This window comes from Maniola jurtina, chromosome 10 (assembly GCF_905333055.1).
Source record: "Maniola jurtina chromosome 10, ilManJurt1.1, whole genome shotgun sequence".
NCBI classification, from domain to species: Eukaryota; Metazoa; Arthropoda; class Insecta; order Lepidoptera; family Nymphalidae; genus Maniola; species Maniola jurtina.
Window position 1 is genome coordinate 7,337,429 of NC_060038.1, and position 19,361 is coordinate 7,356,789.

Below are 19,361 nucleotides of genomic sequence, written 5' to 3' on the forward strand. Positions count from 1 at the left end.
TATGGGATTCAATATAAGAATAAAGCTTATTACTATGCTGGCTCATTCTTTGAGTAAAGAGTGAGCCTGGCTGTTCAGCGCGGGCCGGGCTTGTACAGTAATAATTTTGTGTATATATTTATGCATAAAATAGTTTTATTAAAAAAATCTCAAAAAAAAAGTACGATTACATGTCCAGATATGAATCACGTTTATGTAGAGTTTTCAGCAGTTCTCTCTATAACGCCCACTGAGTGAGCTTTTTAATGAAAGCCATAGTTAGCGACATTGTTTCAGATCCATATGTTTGTTATCACTGGCAACACGCACAGATAGAAGACTTTTACTCCAGGGCACTGAGGAATTTTGACGAAATAATAAATAATAATAATAATACAAGTGTAAATTAAAAATTTATAACACCCTGACAAGTGAAGGTTACAGTAACTAGAAAAGACCTGATAACTTTCAAACGGCTGAACCGATTTTCTTGGACTATTCCGCGCCTACGATCCAAAGTATCTGAGTTTTCCAAAACATCATTTTCAAATAAATAATTATGTATCAAGGCAACGTCCATCTTGACAGCTTGACATTTGTCAATTGACATAATATTATGAACCTAACGGTTATCTAACCTTCTTTTCTACAAGAAAACTAGAAAAGAGCTGATAACTCTTAAACGGCTGAACCAATTTTTTTGGATTATAGCTAAGAACACTCTCGATCAAGCCACCTTTCAAACAAAAAAAACTAAATTAAAATCGGTTCATTCGTTTAGGCGCTACGATGCCACAAACAGATACACAGATACACAGATACACACGTCAAACTTATAACACCCCTCTTTTTGGGTCGGGGGTTAAAAATGACATCTACTTAGTTATTAGTACTACTTAAAAGATAACAGTTCTTAAAGGTAACTACCTTAAAGGTAACCTACAGTATTTTATCACAATATAAAATTTATTATTCTAACAGAATTTGCAATTTGACTGGAAATTAACCCTGTCGGAAATATTAACACACATTTCATGCAAATTAGAATTATCTAATTTGCAAAGACCCTCTACTGTGTAATCCAAACCTAATTATACTGTTGTATGTAGTCTCTGGTATAGTCAAGAGCGTAACTTATTTTATCCGAGTATTGAGTTGTAAAGTGTCAAATTTGTGAAGATTTCAATGCTACAAAAAATAACGATGAGCTATGTATGAGCTATGCAATCCCTCCAATTCACGAATCTTCCAAAGAATTATTCTTTTTAGGGTTCCGTACCTCAAAAGGAAAAACGGAACTCTTGTAGGATCACTTTGTTGTCTGTATGTCCGTCCGTCGTGTCTGTCAAGAAAACCTATAGGGAACTTCCCGTTGACCTAGAATCATGAAATTTGGCAGGTAGGTAGGTCTTATAGCACAAGTAAAGGAATAAATCAGAAAATCGTGAAATTTTGGTTACATCATTAAAAAAAATTAAAATGTGTCTCAATTTTCAAAGTAAGATAACTAACTATACGAAGTGGGGTATCATATGAAAGGGCTTTACCTGTATATCCTAAAACAGAAACAGATTTTTATTTATTTTTATGCATAGTAAATAGTTTTCGATTTATCGTGCAAAATGTCGGAAAAATTACTCCAGTACGGAACTCTCGGTGCGCGAGTCTGACTCGAACTTGGCCGGATTTTATTAAAATATTAGGGTTGGTTATAAAACGTAATTGGGTAAGTATAATCTTAATATTGAAAAATAAGGTTGTATTTTTAAGGTTAGGTAAGGTTGTAAGCGTCTTACTAAAAGGTTTTTGTACGAAATAAAGTCCCTTCTGTCCCGGGAAGAATAGCTACTTACCGTTTAGCTGATTATTATGGTTGTGAAACATTCAAGACAGTGTACAATGTCGTACATGTTGCTGGTAATGTATAGATCCTCCATTACACGTAATGACTAGCAGACGTTACAAGATAGATGGTCCTAGGTCGGTACCTAACAAGAACAAAGGAAGAATGTGACGTTATTTAAACAATTTAGGTGTACTTAATTATTGTTATTCAGACATCTCTCAACGAGGAAGATGTAAGAATTTAAAGAAAGACTAGAAGACCTTAGGAAGTTTAAGGAAGACGTCTTGACACACTGACACGATTTCGCTAGTCGAAGAACAGTTTATAATCACCCTAAGTAATCACGTTTAATATAAGCTTTTCCTAAGCCTCGGCCTTAAACATTCAATCGCTGCTTTCGGATATCTTCATCCTACCTTAATTGGTGGTATCTAAACGAGCTAAGAAAAGGTTCCATTTGACGATGTTTCAATTTCTACCATTCAAATTTGTATAAATTTGATTACCTATATTTATATTTCAGAGAGTGCACAGGAAGTTTCGTCCCTCTTTCATCATTTTACCACCGAACCGCAAGACGTCGGGCGATTTTCCATCCTTATGTCGTCGACATTCCATCTACACGCACGAAACGTTTTGCGTCATCATTCCTCATACGCGTGACTAACGTTTGTAATACTCTCCCGCGATCTGTGTTTCCTACCAATTACAATCCTTTTCTTGGTAAACGCGTCCCATCTTAGGCCACCTCATCACTTTCCATCAGGTGTGATTGTAGTCAAGCGCTTACCTATAATGTTTTTTTTAAATCACTGATTTCTAAAAGATATAAATACATTGTAAACCTTCACATCAAATAATATTGTATCGGATGAGCATCGGTTTGACCATCATTTTGCGCGCTGTTCAAGCTTTAACTAGACAACCATTGCAACGGTCCGATCTATACAATTTACCACCAGTGACATTAAGAGCTCGTTCACACAGTTTGCGTAAGCGTAGACGTAGCGCGTACCATTACGTTGTAATGTATGAAACTGTATGAAACGTGGCATACCTACCGCTTGCGTGGCGTGAACGTTGACGTAGACGTAATGCGTGCAGTTACTTCTATGGGTTCACGTGCGTCACTACGCACGTGTCACGTGTACGTGCTGCATACGCAATTGGTGTGAATCGGCTATAAAGCGCCGGCCAAACAGGCCGCGTAAGAGTCGCGTAAGAGTTGAGTAGCGCGTACCATTGCGTTGTAATGTATGGAACTGTATGAGACATGGCATACCACTTGCGTGGCGTGAACGTTAACGTAGACGTAATGCGTGCAGTTATGTCTACGGATTCATGAGCGTCACTATGCGCATGTCACGTGTACGTACTTGGTGTAAATCTACTTTTATTATATAATACCTACCTGTCGTCTGAAGTTTTATTTATAAAGTAGGAATTATAAAAGGTACTCTTGCTAGAGGCCCTTGGGAGGCTCTTGGGAGCGATAAACTAGCTTACACTTTTCTAGAAATATGTTTGTGTATGTCTTTATGGTAAAAGTTGTTTGCGACTGCTTCTATTTTATGATTTCATTGCTCCAAGGACATTTTCATTAAGACTGTTTACTATTTTTAATAGCGTTTTTTTAAACTGCGCTATTTATTGCATTGACCATACTTAGGTGAAAACCGTTTCGCTTTAATGGGAGTACCTACTAGGGAATTAAATAAATAATAAATTCTCTATCACTGGCAAAGTACTAATCCCATTATTCCCCTAATCTACACATATAATAAAATTGTAGAAAAGTGGTGTCTGTACAATGGAAATATATAAAAAAAAAGTAGCAGGGGTTATTATTATATCGATGTCGAACCCGAAATTGTAATTAATTTTTTTTTGTCTGTTTGTCTGTGTGTTTGTGCACGCTAATATCAGAAACGGCTTATTCGATTTAGATACGATTTTCACTAATATATTTTAATAAGCTTCACTTAACATTTAGTGTTTATTTCATGTCAATCGGTTTATAAATAAAAAAGTTATGTCAATTTAAAGAATCACGGCGAACATTTTTAACGTACAGAGTACGTACTACACGCCTCGCGCCTGAGCGTCCGTGGCTATATAAAGCGCGCTGAGAGCTATTCCACGCGAACGAAGTCGCGGGCACAGCTAGTATTACATAATTGTATTCTCTCGCAGGTACAAAACTCAACGCAACGTGGACTTTCGTTGCCTACACCGCCAAAGTTTTTGAGTATAATATTATAAACTTGTCGATTACATATTATTTTTTACGGATGCGTATCGCCGCGATTATTTCCAGTCATCCTCGATTTTTAGGGTTCCATAATAATAAAAGGTTACAAAGAAATCCATAATGCGACTAAATTCGTCTGGAGTCTGGCGTGGCCGTCCGTCCATCCGTCACTTACAATCAACTTGAAAGGAAGAGATTCGAATCCATACTAATGTTATAAATGTGAAAATGTCTGTCTGCTAGCTTTTCACGGTCCATCTGTCAAAGCGATTTTAGTGAAAGCTTGCATCTCGGGGATGGATATCGGAGGACCTTTGTTGCTGTGTACCTATATGCTCTGACTCCAATGAAATAACGCTGTACTGTATACAGTTACATAGTTTATTATTGACGTTACGGATATTTACACTTTACAGGGTATTTACAATTATGGCAGTAGGTATAGGTGTACATGGTGCTGATGTGAACTGACTATACGCTTGATTTTAGTCTGGACACACATATTATCCAAGCATTTGCCGATGACATACTTGTCATAGCAGCCGCACAATGCAAAGGAATTGAGCAAAAAAAAAGAAGCCCTGAAAGAAATAGCCGAATGGAAATTTCAGAATAAAATGCAACTTGCAGCATAATCAGAAGAAAGTTATAAATGAGTAAAGGTTGTATGCCTCTTTAAAAATATCATCATCATCTAATAATAAAATAAGATCAACTAAAAAATTATAATATTTAATTAAACGTCTGCTATAATAAAAAAAGCTAAAGTAACATGAATTTGATAAATAACAAAGAATTAATAACATATCTACAGAAAGACTACTAATACTAAGTATGTACTAACTGTTCTCAATGGAAATCAAACCTAAAAGCATTTTTACTTGTGAGACACACCTCCTACGCACTGTTGCGTCGAGAGTTCGTAAAAAACCAAAAACCTTCTTAGCTGAGTACTTCTCGATGTCGGATTTAGATTACGTCTCTTTAAATTTACCTTTGGTTTGTAGCCTGCTAGTCCAATAATCCCACGCGATTGCTGTAGCTCACTATTTGCCCCAAGGAACTGTTGTTCCTACTGTTGACGAGGTTCTTAAATTTTATTATCTAAGTAGAGTAACATAAATCAACCAGATTTATTCGATTTAACGCTTTTACCAATATTCTGACTTATTACTACTTTTTTATTATTTATTACCTGATGCGTGCTACTCTATCCGCGTAGATTTAGATTTGTAAAAATCCCGTGGGAACTCGTTCCTTTTTCTAAACATCTTAGGAGGCCAGCTTCTATATCACCAGTATTTTCGCTGGCGTGCATCGCGGTCAAGTAGCTCAAAGAGTCCTAATATTGAAAAAAAACCACTGCTACTTCTACTTTGACGTAAGATTTTTTACACCTTTGTTTCTTGTTATCTGCCAAAGCCACCATGATCCAAACTTGATAGTCGGGAATCGCTCCTCCCTGTGTTGGGGACAATACGCAAAGAAACTTTCAGCTTTCATAGAATAACGTAGGTCTGGCCTTGCGGGCTCTTATATTACAATTTATTATTGCCAAAAAATAAAAATACAACGAACAATATTATTCAACAAAATGACTATCCACAATGATTCGATATTGGTATTAGCTTTTTGTTATTCGTCTATACTTTATTAACACCAATGAAATTGAATAAACACCAATTTCACTGAGTATACAAAACAAGAGAAATTTCCATCAACTAGATCTTTTCCGACCTTGTCGTCGCCTCTACTCGGGCTTTAGTAGCTTTTCCTCTTTTTTTCTTTTCCAAGATATACCTACTTAAGCTAAACCATTTAACATGTTATTAACCCCCGACCCAAAAAGAGGGGTGTTATTATAAGTTTGACGTGTGTATCTGTGTATCTGTCTGTGGCATCGTAACTCCTAAAAAATGAACCGATTTTAATTTAGTTTTTTTTTTTGGTTGAAAGGTGGCTTAATCGAGAGTGTTCTTAGCTATAATCCAAGAAAATCGGTTCAGCCGTTTGAAAGTTATCAGCTCTTTTCTAGTTTTCTTATAGAGGTCTTTGTGTCGGGGGTTTTTAAATTTTGAGTTATTAGTAATTTACTAATCCCAGGAAACATTCAAAATATTATAGTAATTGCGGTACATTATAACATAATTTAAAAATTATTTCGATGGTATTATAAATAGGATTATAAATGTAATATATTTAAGCATATATAAACATTTTTTTTTAATTTCACTTTAGTCTATCTGTGCATGCACCACACTCCACATTGAAACTACTGAAGGAGTACGACGCCAGACTATGTTTGAAGCAGACTACGAATAACCCCCTCTGAAAGAAATATATGAAATAAAACAGTTTGTTAACATTAACAATCATTTATTCAAGAAAGAGATATTAAAATATTTAATGAAAAAGCTTATTACATTTTTATGAACTAAAACTATTTTATATCTACAGTAAATAATTAATTTAGGCTTGACTTACGTAAATACTTAAACCTTTTGTTTTAAAATATTGTCTTGGCATGAATCTTATTTTTTTTTCACCTTGTAATGTTGTTGTATCAATTGTTAGTACAAAAATATTTCAAGGTTAATATGAAATTGATTGATTTATGATTGATAATTATTTATTTCTGTATCAATTATCAATCATAAATATTTTATTATGTCAATGGCTTCGTCTTAACAGGGCTCTCTCCGTCACTCGTTTCATACCATTTCATACAATCGTAGTTCCAATTTAATTTGAATATTAAGCAACCAAAGTCCATGAAATTTTGCAGACATATTCTAGAAACTAATATCTGTGTCTGTGGTGTTTTAGATTTTTCTAAAAATATGTAGTTTGAAAATTACAGAGGCTCAAAGATTTGTATGAAAATTTTAAGACCGCGTAACTTTGAAACCGAATATTTTAACAGAAATCTGGAAAACCACAGACATAGATATTAGTTTCTAGAATATGTCTGCAAAATTTCATGGACTTTGGTTGCTTAATATTCAAATGAAATTGAAACTACGATTGTATGAAATGGTATGAAACGAGTGACGGAGAGAGCTCTCTTAACGTTCTGCGTATCATAGGCATGTTATAATAACATTAGATAATAACTTACAAACCTACGTAGAATCTTACACAGTAAAAATATAGGTGAATCTACCTAACTATTAGATCTGCTTTTGATGGACATAAAAAATATTACAAGTTCAAGCAGAATAAATGTATCCAGATAAGGTATCAAAGTGTGCAAATTTCGTACATAGGTACGAAACGTACAAGTAGGTTACTTAAACGCCCAAATCAATACTATTGCAGTATCTGCACACCTAGTTCATTAAAACTTACCAAGTAGTTTTATTTATTTACATTATATTATTTAATACGTATATTTTGACAAGAAATGTTTAGAGAAAATTATAAATTATTATTACCACTATTGATATCCTACATAATTATACTTAAGTGTTTTTAAATTAAATATTTTGTCTGATAAATTTACACAGCGGCATTAATAAATTAAAGCATTATTATATCAAGTATATACAATTTTCCTTATTTAATTAATTGAAACGTATACTTACTAAAATAACATACCTATCAATCACAAAAAATATCAAACATTAGATCGTCATTACGTTAGAGTGAACGAGAGTGCAGAAACTCGTTGATCTTTAATCAGTACTAGAACTACGTAGTATGTAATACGTATTATGTACACAGCCTTATTATGTTAAGAAAGTAAACCGCTCGTCGTTGCGTCGTTGTGTCATTGCAAGTTAAACATCACGTGTGTGTGCGTTTCAAATACTGATTGAAGTTACTTCACTCTCGTTCACTCCGCTTAGGTCTTGGTACTTTTTTATTATTAAATGTATAAAAAGCTAAATAAAAACAATTGATAACCGAGTAGGAAATAAAAACTTAGCAAAGATTGTTTTAAATACAACTTTTTTTAAACAGAATTCAATATCTGAACAGTAAACAAGAGCTATAAAATATATTACAATAAGATACCTACTTGTATGATGCAGTTAGATCTAAACTACGAAATAATTTTAAAACTGAAAACTTTTTAAACAGAGCCCATAATTTTATCTTAAATCATGACATGGCACATTACTCACTAAATAGATTTGTAAGAAAGATGTTTCAGAAAATTGCGTACAAATTATTTACATTTGTTTATTTAAAAGAGTTCGTCAAAAGCACTTATAATTTATCTTCACACACATGGCATCGGTTTTCGCAGTCAGAGTCCCCGCTAGGATTTGTCCTCACTAGGCCGCCATTTGGCAGAGGCAAAGTGCCGTTCGAGGAGTCTGCCAACAGAAAAAAGACAATAGGTACCGATTTTAGACAGGCGATGGCTAGGGCGGGAATTCCTCCTACGGATGGTGTTCGCGCGTACCTATGGCATTAACATTCGTACAGTACAACCAAATTAATAATGCGCATAGAAATCTTCGTCACTGTTCGGCAACGGTCGTATGATACAAATGATATTGACTCCTATTTGTTTATAACAAGGTGCAAAATGCAAGTGCATTGTTTAGGGCTCTTACGATTCAATGATTCGGAATACGACAATTAGCAAAGATCTGCATGCGCATTATTAATTTGGTTGTACTGTACCTACTGCAAGCAACGCAGTGTGTTGGTGTTGTGGTGTGTTTATTAACCCCCGACCCAAAAAGAGGGTTGTTATAAGTTTGATGTCTGTATGTATCTGTCTGTGGCATCGTAGCTTCTAAAAGAATGAACCGCTTTTAATTTAGTTTTTTTGTTTGAAAGGTGGCTTGATCGAGAGTGTTCTTAGCTATAATAAATAATCGAAGAAATTGGTTCAGCCGTTTGAAAGTTATCAGCTATTTTCTAATTACTGTAACCTTCACTTGTCGGGGGTGTTATAAATTTCAGCTATTTTCTAGTTTTCTTGTAGAAGTTTTTGTGCCGGGGGTTTTTTAAATTTTGAGTTATGTAAATTACTAAAGTCTTCATTAAACTTCATCGCCCAAGAGAAATGAAAATATTGCTAATGTTGTTACTAAACTGATAAGTAGATATACTTGCTCCTAGTTAAGTAGATTTTGTCTTGGAATTTCTTCCAAGAAATAGAACTTTATTTTGTTACATTTCACAGCAACCCTGGCAATAAATTCTAAAGAACAGACAGTTTAAGCAAAAACTTTGTGACAACAAACAAATAAATATATCAGCCAAGTTATAAGCCTTTTAAGGTTTCAAACAATACTAATTGTGCAAAACTTTTAATCATCACCAGATTTTCGTTTGCGATTACAAAGTAAATTAAACGTATTTAATTACTAATGTATTAATTAGTAAGCAAGTACTTAGCAACTATTACAAAAGTGTTGATCTTGTTTTCAGAATTTCATACCTGTGTCGTTAATTTTATCAAAACCTTGATCAATTCCTGTTTGGACAATACAAAATATTTATTGTAGCAGGTACCTACTGGGCAATAAATGATGATAATACGTGTTCTGTAACGGGGCATGTACCTATCTAATCTTATACAAGAAACTGAAGGCGAATATTCAGTGTCTTGTATAATATGGAGTTACATAAAGAAATAATCGAGAATTATTTATAACATTTGAAAAACCAATACAAACTGAAATATTGTAATTTATAATAAGGGCGTAGTTATTGTCAGCCCTTTGCGCGTCGGTAGGTTTACGAAAGGGTCGTCGTGATAATGATGTTTATATATTGAAAAGGTTATATTTACATAATAAGTGGTATGAACTTATCATGTGTACACCTACTTTAATGCGCTAGTTAGATTTTAAGAACTACTACCACTAGTACTAGATAAATGACGCCCACGATTACGTCCGCGTCTATATAGGTACTTAGGTCTTTTAAAGGTCCTGTGGAAACTTTTTGATTTTTGGGATAAAAATAGCCTCTATCCTAGTAGTACTAGTGCTAGCTATTTTCGTACGGAATTAATGGTGCTCGCGACCTTGTCCACGTGGATTTACTATTACTCTTTGATTTTCCGGGATAAAATGTAGCCTATATCCGTAGCTGTACCCGACTTGTAAGTTATCTTTGTACTGTCAAAATCGGTTGAACGGATGAGCCGTGAAAAGCTAGCAGACAGACAATCAGACGCACTTTTGCATTTATAATAATATATTTTAAATACTATTCTTAGTCTAGGAATATAACGTAGGCAGGTACAGGTATCAATACGTGCTCAATGTTTTTCAAACGAGATCCAAACAAAATGTCCCGAGTGCAAAAGTCAAGTGCAAAAACTGTGAAAGGAATAAGGTGCAAATATGAAAATAATATGAAAAATTAATACCGTTGGCGGGCAATGAGCGGGACAAATTGCTCCGCCTTTGCGAATGTCATGCTCGACTGAAGGACGATGCGTCGCGGGGCCTCTGGCTCACTGTAACAAAATATTCACAATATACCTACTTCCGTTTAGATAAATTATTATCTTACTGTTTATCTGACTTGACAAAGATCGAGAGCGATGACACATACGAGTTTTTTTTTTTTTAATGAATATTAGCCATGCTAATCATGACTAATACTCCCCTTTCCCCAAAGCGTAAAGCTTGTGCCAGGAGTGGGTATGACAATAGTGCAACTGGTGGGGTTTGAACCGCCGACCTTTCGGATTTCAGTCCGTTTCTCAATCGTTGAGCTATCGAGGCTTTATTTTATTGCAATGGAAAGGTTCACAGTCCATATTATGACTTAGATCTATAGAACGTACTTTGACTTCGCTCAGACTTAAGTTTTAGTTAGAACGGGACAGATAGAACGGGACGGATATAGAACTCAACCTAAGTGCTAGAGATGTTTCCTTAGATGTCTATATATCGTTTGGTTCTCATTAGGAAGAACGAAAGAAAGAAAATGCATTTATTTTCAGGGTTCCGTACCTCAAAAGGAAAAACGGAACCGTTATAGAATCACTTTCTTGTCTGTCTGTCTATCGATCGTCTGTCTGTCTGTCGTGCCTGTCAAGAAAACTTATAGGGTACTTCCCGCTGACCTAGAATCATGAAAGGCAGGTAGGTATAGCACAAGTAAAGGAAATCCGGATATCGTGAATTTGTGGTTATGAGCACACAAAAAACAATTAAATTGTGTTCACGAAAAATTTAATTCACTAAATCACATACGGATGGCGCAGACCGTTATTAATTTGCAGAGTTCTACATAAAGGTATTATGTATATCTTGTATGATGGTACGGAATTCTTCGTGTCCGAGTCGACTCGCACTTGACTGATTTTTTGTTGGTGTTACAGACAAAGCATAAAAATGTAACATTTTCATCTGTGACACCACCCTAAAATGGGTGTACGACTCATCATAAGGTCTTGATATGCGTCAGTCATTTGAACATATTACCCAATCGGACTCAATAAAATTTTGTAGACATATTCTAGAAATTTACATCTGTATGAAAGAGATTTTTGTTTCTAGAACGTTTCTCAAAATTTCATTGTGTTTGATCAAAAGTTTGATTGGTCAATATTCCAATGAATACCACAGTACGGCACGCTACCAATACACACCTAATAACGTGCACGCTCTCGGCTCTACGCCGACCGCTACGCCTTCATACCGGCCTCATTCAATTAGCAAACAAAGCAAAACCTTGCAAGATTGCTACAGTTAGTATGGACCGTCTGTTATAAATGCGAAGTGTGTTTGTTTGTTGGTTAATTGTTTCTCCTTCAATCAAGCTGCAACGGAGCAACGGATCACCATGATTTTTTGCATGGATATAATTTAATACCTGAAGAGTAACATATGCTACTTTCTATCCCCGAAATCTAAAAACTCCAACGGGATTTTTAAAAACCTAAATCCATGCACGCGGTGTCGCGGGCATCAGTTTTACTCAGAATTGGCGAGAGGTTTTATTGTAGACGGCGATTTCACTAGAAGAAGAGATTTGCACTTTTCGTTCGCTAAAGGTGAAAAAACATGAATTTATAATCGGTTCCTTCGTCGGAATGCAAATAACTTTTCTTTACTCTTTACCAACCATGTTGTTGTTGTTTCTCCTAAGGTTGATAAACATAAATTATTATCTAACCGTTCATCTGAATAAACGTTATAAATGACTACGAAATCCCAAAGTTTTGTCTTCCGTGTTTACATCAAAAATACCCTATCTTCGGAATATTAACGTCGAAATCCGCCTTTAAATTAATGACTTTAACACTAATATTTAACTTGGTTGTTTCAATAATATTTAACTTGCTTATTGTATCGCTGGCTAAAAGCCATCATAGTTTGGCTTTTAGATACAATTAACTAACCACAATAGAATTATCTCGCTACCTCAATTGCCAATAACACCGATCGATGATAACTAGTGTGTGTTCAACTAAATGCATAAATATTAAATAATCTCTTATTTTCACACGTGGAATGCGTAAATTGTTTCATGAATAAATTTAATAAAAGCATATTTTGCTCTACCTACAAAAATGTTTAATCACACAAGCTTTTACAACTGAATACAAAATTCATAGAGTGTAGAGCGTTTTTATATAGGTATAGAATAGATCTCTGAAAATGCAATTTGTGTGGATTTGTTTTCTATAGGTAGAGGTTTCGTGTTCATGAAAAATATTTATCATTATATACACATCTGGCGTCCGGAAGGGTCCAACTGTGTTATCTAGTTTTGTATGAAATACTTTATTTTGCCCTTTTCCCGTCCGGGCACAAAACTAAATTATTGACAGTCACCGCCTCCAGGCTACGGCAAGGGTCGTCCGTACGTACACAGTGCAGCGCTGTGGACGAAATTTATAGATACATTAAAATAGCTCTGAAAAATTTAATCGCAAGGAGCATTAATTTATCATAGATGTAAATTTTTTGTCCATTTATCTGTCTGTCCTCCTTGCAAAAACTAAGTGGATGGGTTTGTATGTTACTAGGTCTTTACGTTATTCAATAATTTAAAGACCTAGTAACTTATGGTACTGAATGAACATTTCCCTAAATGCCAGCTATTAACCTTTCAAACTACTCAGTAGACATATAACCTAACGTGAAGAATAATGTTTAGTAATAAAAAATCTGGTAAAATTTTAATTCTAGTAACTGCTCAGCTACCTAGTAAACATTTTTAAAGCTGTGGTCTATAATTTACCCACGCATGTTTTTGAAAACGTCGGTACGTAAATTTTTAAAAGACTCCTAACAAAAGGACCCGAACAAAAGGTCTCAGTTGCGGGGACTTGTTGTTTAATACCTCTTTGTGGCAAATTCTAGATTACAAATTTTGAGGATTTAACTTTACAATGCGCTTAAAAATTCAATTTATGTAGGAACATGATTTTAATTAACCTGATTTTGTAAATGCTTTCATTAACTTAAAACAAGAATATAATATTAGAACAATATCAAAATGAGTAAGTAATGGGAATTTCACAGAAGCGCAGAACAGCCAAGCAAAATATTGAGCAGAACAGTCAAGATACCTATATTATACATTATTGCATCACAAAACACAAATGACAGGTTACAAAAAAGAAAACTTAAAACGTAGGTACAATAAAGTTGAAAACTAAAACCCGACTGCGATCGTCTTGATAAATGCTGAAATATTAGAGTGAAATTGTTTTTCTGTCGCTTGGTATATTTTATTAGAATTTTAGACTGTTAAAATCATAACCCTTTCCTTTTAGCTTTGCCGTAGTCGAGTAAAAATTGATGCTCGTTTCGCTTGAGTTTATATTTCATAATTAATTAATTTATTATTTTTACCTTTGGACCTTTTTACCTTACCTATTCAAACCCGCGGAAAATCCCTACATTACCTAACCTCCAGGCCTCAAACTGCCCCTGCCCTGGTTTATATTTAACTGACCATAGTATGTTGATTTAACTTCATGATCATAATATTGAAATATTAATTATGAATATGGCATGACAAAATGTGCCATATTTTATTTATAAAATAAAATACTCATTCCGAAAAGCGAAATATGAGAAAACAACCAATTAAAATTAAAAATACGCCCCGTATTTAATTAAAGCAAGCCTTTTAGAGAACGTACCACGTTGTGTAAAATGATTATATTTTAATGCCAGCTTTTGTTTTGCGGCATAAATTTAGTATTATCCACCGTACCTTTTCACCCTTGAAATAAGTGTCGGTAAAGACTAGACAGACCAGATTTAATAATAGGTACCTAAGTCATCTCATTTTCAATTTGAGTACTAAACAAAGAAAATATACAAATTTCAAATATTCACCTACCAACTACCAATTTCAATCAGCCTTTATAACGTAGATATTTTCTTTCCATCTTCATTTTCTGTTTGAAAGGATTTATTTTAATCTGTTGGAATCACACTATCACACTCACACTAATATTATAGAGGCGAGAGTTTGTGTGTATGTGTGTATGTTTGTTATTCCTTCGCGCAAAAACCACTGGACGGATTTAGCTCAAATTTGGAATGGAGATAGATAATATCCTGGATTAGCACATAGGCTACTTTTTATCCCGGAAAACCAAAGAGTTCCCACGGGATTTCGGAAACCCTAAATCCACTCGGACGAAGTCACGGGCGTCAGCTAGTTGAGCAATAAAAATGTTTGCGCTTAAAAATAAATTCAAAATAAAAAACCTCCGAAAGCCAAAGCTTTTTAATGCATCAAAATAAATAAATAAATAAAAAATTAAAAGATCGAGGCTTTTTACAATAGTCGATACAGATGCCTCATTATTAATTAATCCACGGAGACAAAATCGAGGAAAAAGCTAGTTTACTTATAGGTAGGTACTCTTATTCGAATGTACTAGGTAGTTAATTAATGGGCTTTTCATGGAATTCAAAGCAAAGCTATTCGATTTAATAATAATCAAGCGAAACCTTTAATTAATATTTTGATAGGCTATGTGATTTGTCGCTCAAATAGAAATTATCGGTGTTTCTCTGATATAATATTTTTAAATAGGCTAAATAGGTAAATTCCGTGCCACCAAGCGATTTTGCGTTCCGGAACGATGCCGTGTAGAAACCGATAAAGCCTAAGGGGTAGGTGGGTAGGTATATGTATGGGTTTAGTAAAACTACCAAATTCCTTCCGAGTTAACCCACTTCCATCGATGGCGCCATCAAGATTGCAGTCAAGGGGTAACTTGTAATTTGGAATTTTAAAATATATTCATTTTACCATTTGAAAGTACCCACGCACTAAAGTATTGGACCAATATGTTTTGTAAGTCCCTCAGCGAGCTATGGAAATGAGGAAATACGCAGGAGAACCACGGTCACTGGACATGGCCCAAACCAAAGACTTACAAGACCAACAGTGACAGATTAACGGTGTTACAAAAAATGAAACGTAAATGTGTGCGTGAAATAGAGTTGTCCTGACTTTAGCATTTGTACTATCGATAGTCTTACTGGCGAAATCATAGGACACTAATGAGTTAGTTTAACGAAGTGAAGTAAAAAGCATCTTATAATCTTAAAAAATCAAATACATTTCAAATACACAAATAGTAACAAAGCTAAAGCTAGGTAACAGATTATTATTTATTAATGAAATGACTTTAATATTTTATATAAATAATTTATTAATGAATTCTGAGATACTTATAGTTATTTTAACCCCTTATAACATTTTTTATTGATATTTCGATAGAAAACTATTAAAAGACGTTTTAAAAAAATCTTTTTTTGAGAAATAGAGCAATTTTTGGGATTTTCATATAAATTACCGGAATTTGTTGGTTTTCCACCTTTATTTTTTTAAAGGGTGCAAGTAAATTTAATTTGATTAATTACAATAACACTCTGATATAATGTCTAAGTGACAAGTTAATAAAAATAAATAGTATATATGGCGCTCAATTCATAGCTAATGACCTCCCCGATAAGCACTTAAATACAGTAATGTACGGGTTACCCTTAACCCTGTATATGAAATCTAAGTCACGCTAAATAAAATAAAAATTAGTGAAAATATTTATTTCGTTCTTTTCTTTTATTGGAAAGTACCTAGTGTTTTATATTGTATTTTACATACATCACATGAAACCTATCACATCAAACCTACCGGTAGACACGATTATCGACTATCGATACTTGTGACGTCATTACTTCGTCAATCCCTATCGTAAACAAACGTTTTTAAATTTTACACAAAATATCCAAAAATTCTTCATTTAGCAATGTAATTTGATGATAAGTCTTAAGGGAAACCTATCATCTAAGCTTCCAATAGCTATTTTGCCTAATTTTCAAACAACAAATGATGAAATAATGATTATAAACAATTAGTATAAATAATCAGTAATTACCTGTGAAACGTGTATTTACGCGGATTATAACGTCTTGTAACGTCACATTCGCTCACTGAACAAGAAACAATGGTGGCAAGACATAGATTTTACGTTTTAATCGTAAAATTATTTAGTAAATGCAAAAAATCACCTCGACTTGGAACAGGCTGAACTCTTACGGCCCGTTTCTCACGTAAACAATGACTTATTGGCATCTTGTTTCGCTATCTCGCTTTCGCTCGCGGCAGTGGGTCTAATCTGACTACCTCTCGCTCCAACGCTTTGTCAGTCTTTGAGCGAAGCGAAAATTGTATGTCTATGGCCCAAACTATTATTACTATATATGGTGATACTGATAACCACCTCCATGCTGATGCATTGGATTGGATTGCTTAAATTTTAAGCCTTAAAACATTTCAAGTTAGTCCCTATGCTTGGGCTGAATACTGAAACTATCAGCACAATGCACAAAAAGAAAAGGCAAAGCGAAACACGTGTCGTATTCCGCTTTGCCTTTGCTTATTCTGCAATTTTCTAAATTGTTACAAAGGAAATTGAATTTCATCTTCATTGCTTCGCCTTGACTCCACGCAATATTTCTTAGGGCTGGCGTACACATGGCGGAGCGCAGCGCAAAGCATGCCCGCGAAGTTTTCTAATCGTGTGACACATTACGCGAATTTCTACCAGAGAATGCGCGAGTACGCGCGGGACTGCGCGCGGATGCGCGAGTATCGGCACGGATGCACAATTGATTTTAGATATTATTTCAATGAGGATAATGTCGATAATATTTTGATTGTGAAAAAATTATCTGCGCTGAGCTCCGCCACATGTGTGCCGGCCCTTTCGAGTAAGCCTTTACACTAACTAGTAGATATATGGGTGCAAACTGCAAACCTTGACGATGCCTCGCGGATAATATTGTTTTTTGACATTTATTTTATGTGTTATGTTTATATAAGTTGAATGATGTTGAAATAATGATATATACTCGTACTTACTTAGCGATTGGCCTAAGCATCCTCAAAAATGCCCAAAGCACAGTCCAAACCCTAAATGTTTTTACGGGTCGGTCTATAGAAGTGCCTAAACTCATTGTTTTACAATAAAGATTTACAATAATTATAATGTAATCGTAAAACACCTAAAATTTAAAAGAAGGGCGCGCCGAGAGGATTCCTACTCAGGTATTTTTTCAACATTTTGCACGATAAATCAAAAGCTATTAAGCATAAAAATAAATAAAAATCATTTTAGAATGTACAGGAAAATAAGTTCTTTCATAATGATACCCCACTTGGTATACCTAATAGTTATCTTACTTTTACACATTTTAATTTTTTTTGTGATGTCACCACAAATTCACTGTTTTCGGTTTTTTCCTTTATTTGTGCTATAAGACTAATACTTGCCACATTTCATGATTCTAGGTCAAGTGGAAGTACCCAGTAACTTTTCGTTTAGGTTTTCTTGACATACACGACAGACAGACGGACGGACAGACAGACAACGAAGTAATCCTATAAGGGTTCCTTTTTCCTTTTGAGGTACGGAACTCTAAAATACTACATTATCTGGCATGCGTGCTCTAGTATGCCGAATAAGTCAAGGTTTTTCAGGAAGAAAATCGTTGGAAAACCAATCAAGAATCAATCTGCTCAGTGGCATTATAAACTAATCTAGCGCAAGAAACAGCTTACCGGAGAAGGATTTATTCATCTCGAATTGTTTAGTCAAGTTGTTTGGCGTCGTCGTCTTCGAAGCTCGCCACCAGCAAATCACTAACTTGAAGTATATTCTAAACCTGCATATAAACATTAATATTAGTAGGTATATTATATACCTACCTTCACACGGATAGGTAATTTATATCATCATGATCAACCCATCACCTGCAGCTCACTACTGAGCATGGGTCTGCTCTCAGAACAAGTGTAAATTTAAAAAAATATAACACCCCCGACAAGTGAAGCGAAGTAACTAGAAAAGAGCTGATAACTTTCAAACGGCTGAACTGATTTTCTTGTATTATAGCTAGAACACTCTCGATCAAGCCACCTTTCAAACATAAAAAACTAAATTAAAATCGGTTTATTAGTTTAAGAGCTACGATGCCACAGACAGATACACAGATAGACACGTCAAGCTTATAACACCCCTCTTTTTGAGTTGTGGGTTAATAAGAAGGGTTTGGCCATAGTCCACCACGCTGGCCATGTGCGGATTGGCAGACAATACACATCTTTGAGAGCATTATGGAGAAATCTCATGTATGCTGATTTTCCTTTACCGTTAAAGCAAGTGATATTTAATTTCTTAAAACGCACATAACTTCGAAAAGTTTGAGGTGCGTGCCCGGGATCAAACCCACGACCTCCCGTACAGGAGGTGGACGTCTTAACCACTAAGCAATCGCGGTAATTTATATGATTCTAACTATTTACCTAATTACTATAAAATTTACACGTATAGAAAACACTAGGTAAATTAATCTGAAGGTAGATAATCCATACTATTTAATATTATAAATGCTAAAGTGTGTCTGTCTGTCTGTCTGTCTGCTACGTTTTCACGGCCCAACAATTTACCCGATTTTGACGAAATTTGGTACAGAGTTAGCTTATATCCCGGGGATGGGCATAGGCAACAACAAAGTGATTCTATAAGGGTTCCATTTTTCATTTTGAGGTACGGAACTCGTTATCTGCACGTATTTCTAGTCCTGAAAACAGTATCACTTGCGGCTTGTCTCGTAAGTGTGTGATCGGCTTTATTTGCTAAGGATACTTAACTGTTCTTTGTACGAAGTTTTATGTTTTAATGATAATAAATTAAGAACTTCCTTCTTCTTTGAAATCTGTTAATAAAATACATTAAATTAACGATTTATGCTTATTTTGAGCGTGAAAGTTTCCATTGTATATATAGGTATAAGTAGATACCTACATAAGGATAAGGAT

General features: G+C 34.7%; 1 protein-coding gene across 2 annotated transcripts in view; it reads right to left on the reverse strand.

The window, feature by feature from the left end:
• Positions 1–7,145: 7,145 nt before the first annotated feature.
• LOC123868817 (tachykinin-like peptides receptor 86C) overlaps positions 7,146–19,361 on the reverse strand; it is a 72,347-nt gene continuing 60,131 nt past the window's right edge. For both annotated transcript variants that reach the window (XM_045911464.1, XM_045911463.1), the window contains exons 9-11: positions 18,102–18,205; positions 10,417–10,506; positions 7,146–8,398 (exon numbers count right to left, since the gene is read on the reverse strand). In XM_045911464.1, coding sequence (XP_045767420.1) covers positions 10,463–10,506; positions 18,102–18,205 — 148 coding nt within the window. In that variant the 3' untranslated portion in view covers positions 7,146–8,398; positions 10,417–10,462. The remainder of the gene's footprint in view (positions 8,399–10,416; positions 10,507–18,101; positions 18,206–19,361) is intronic.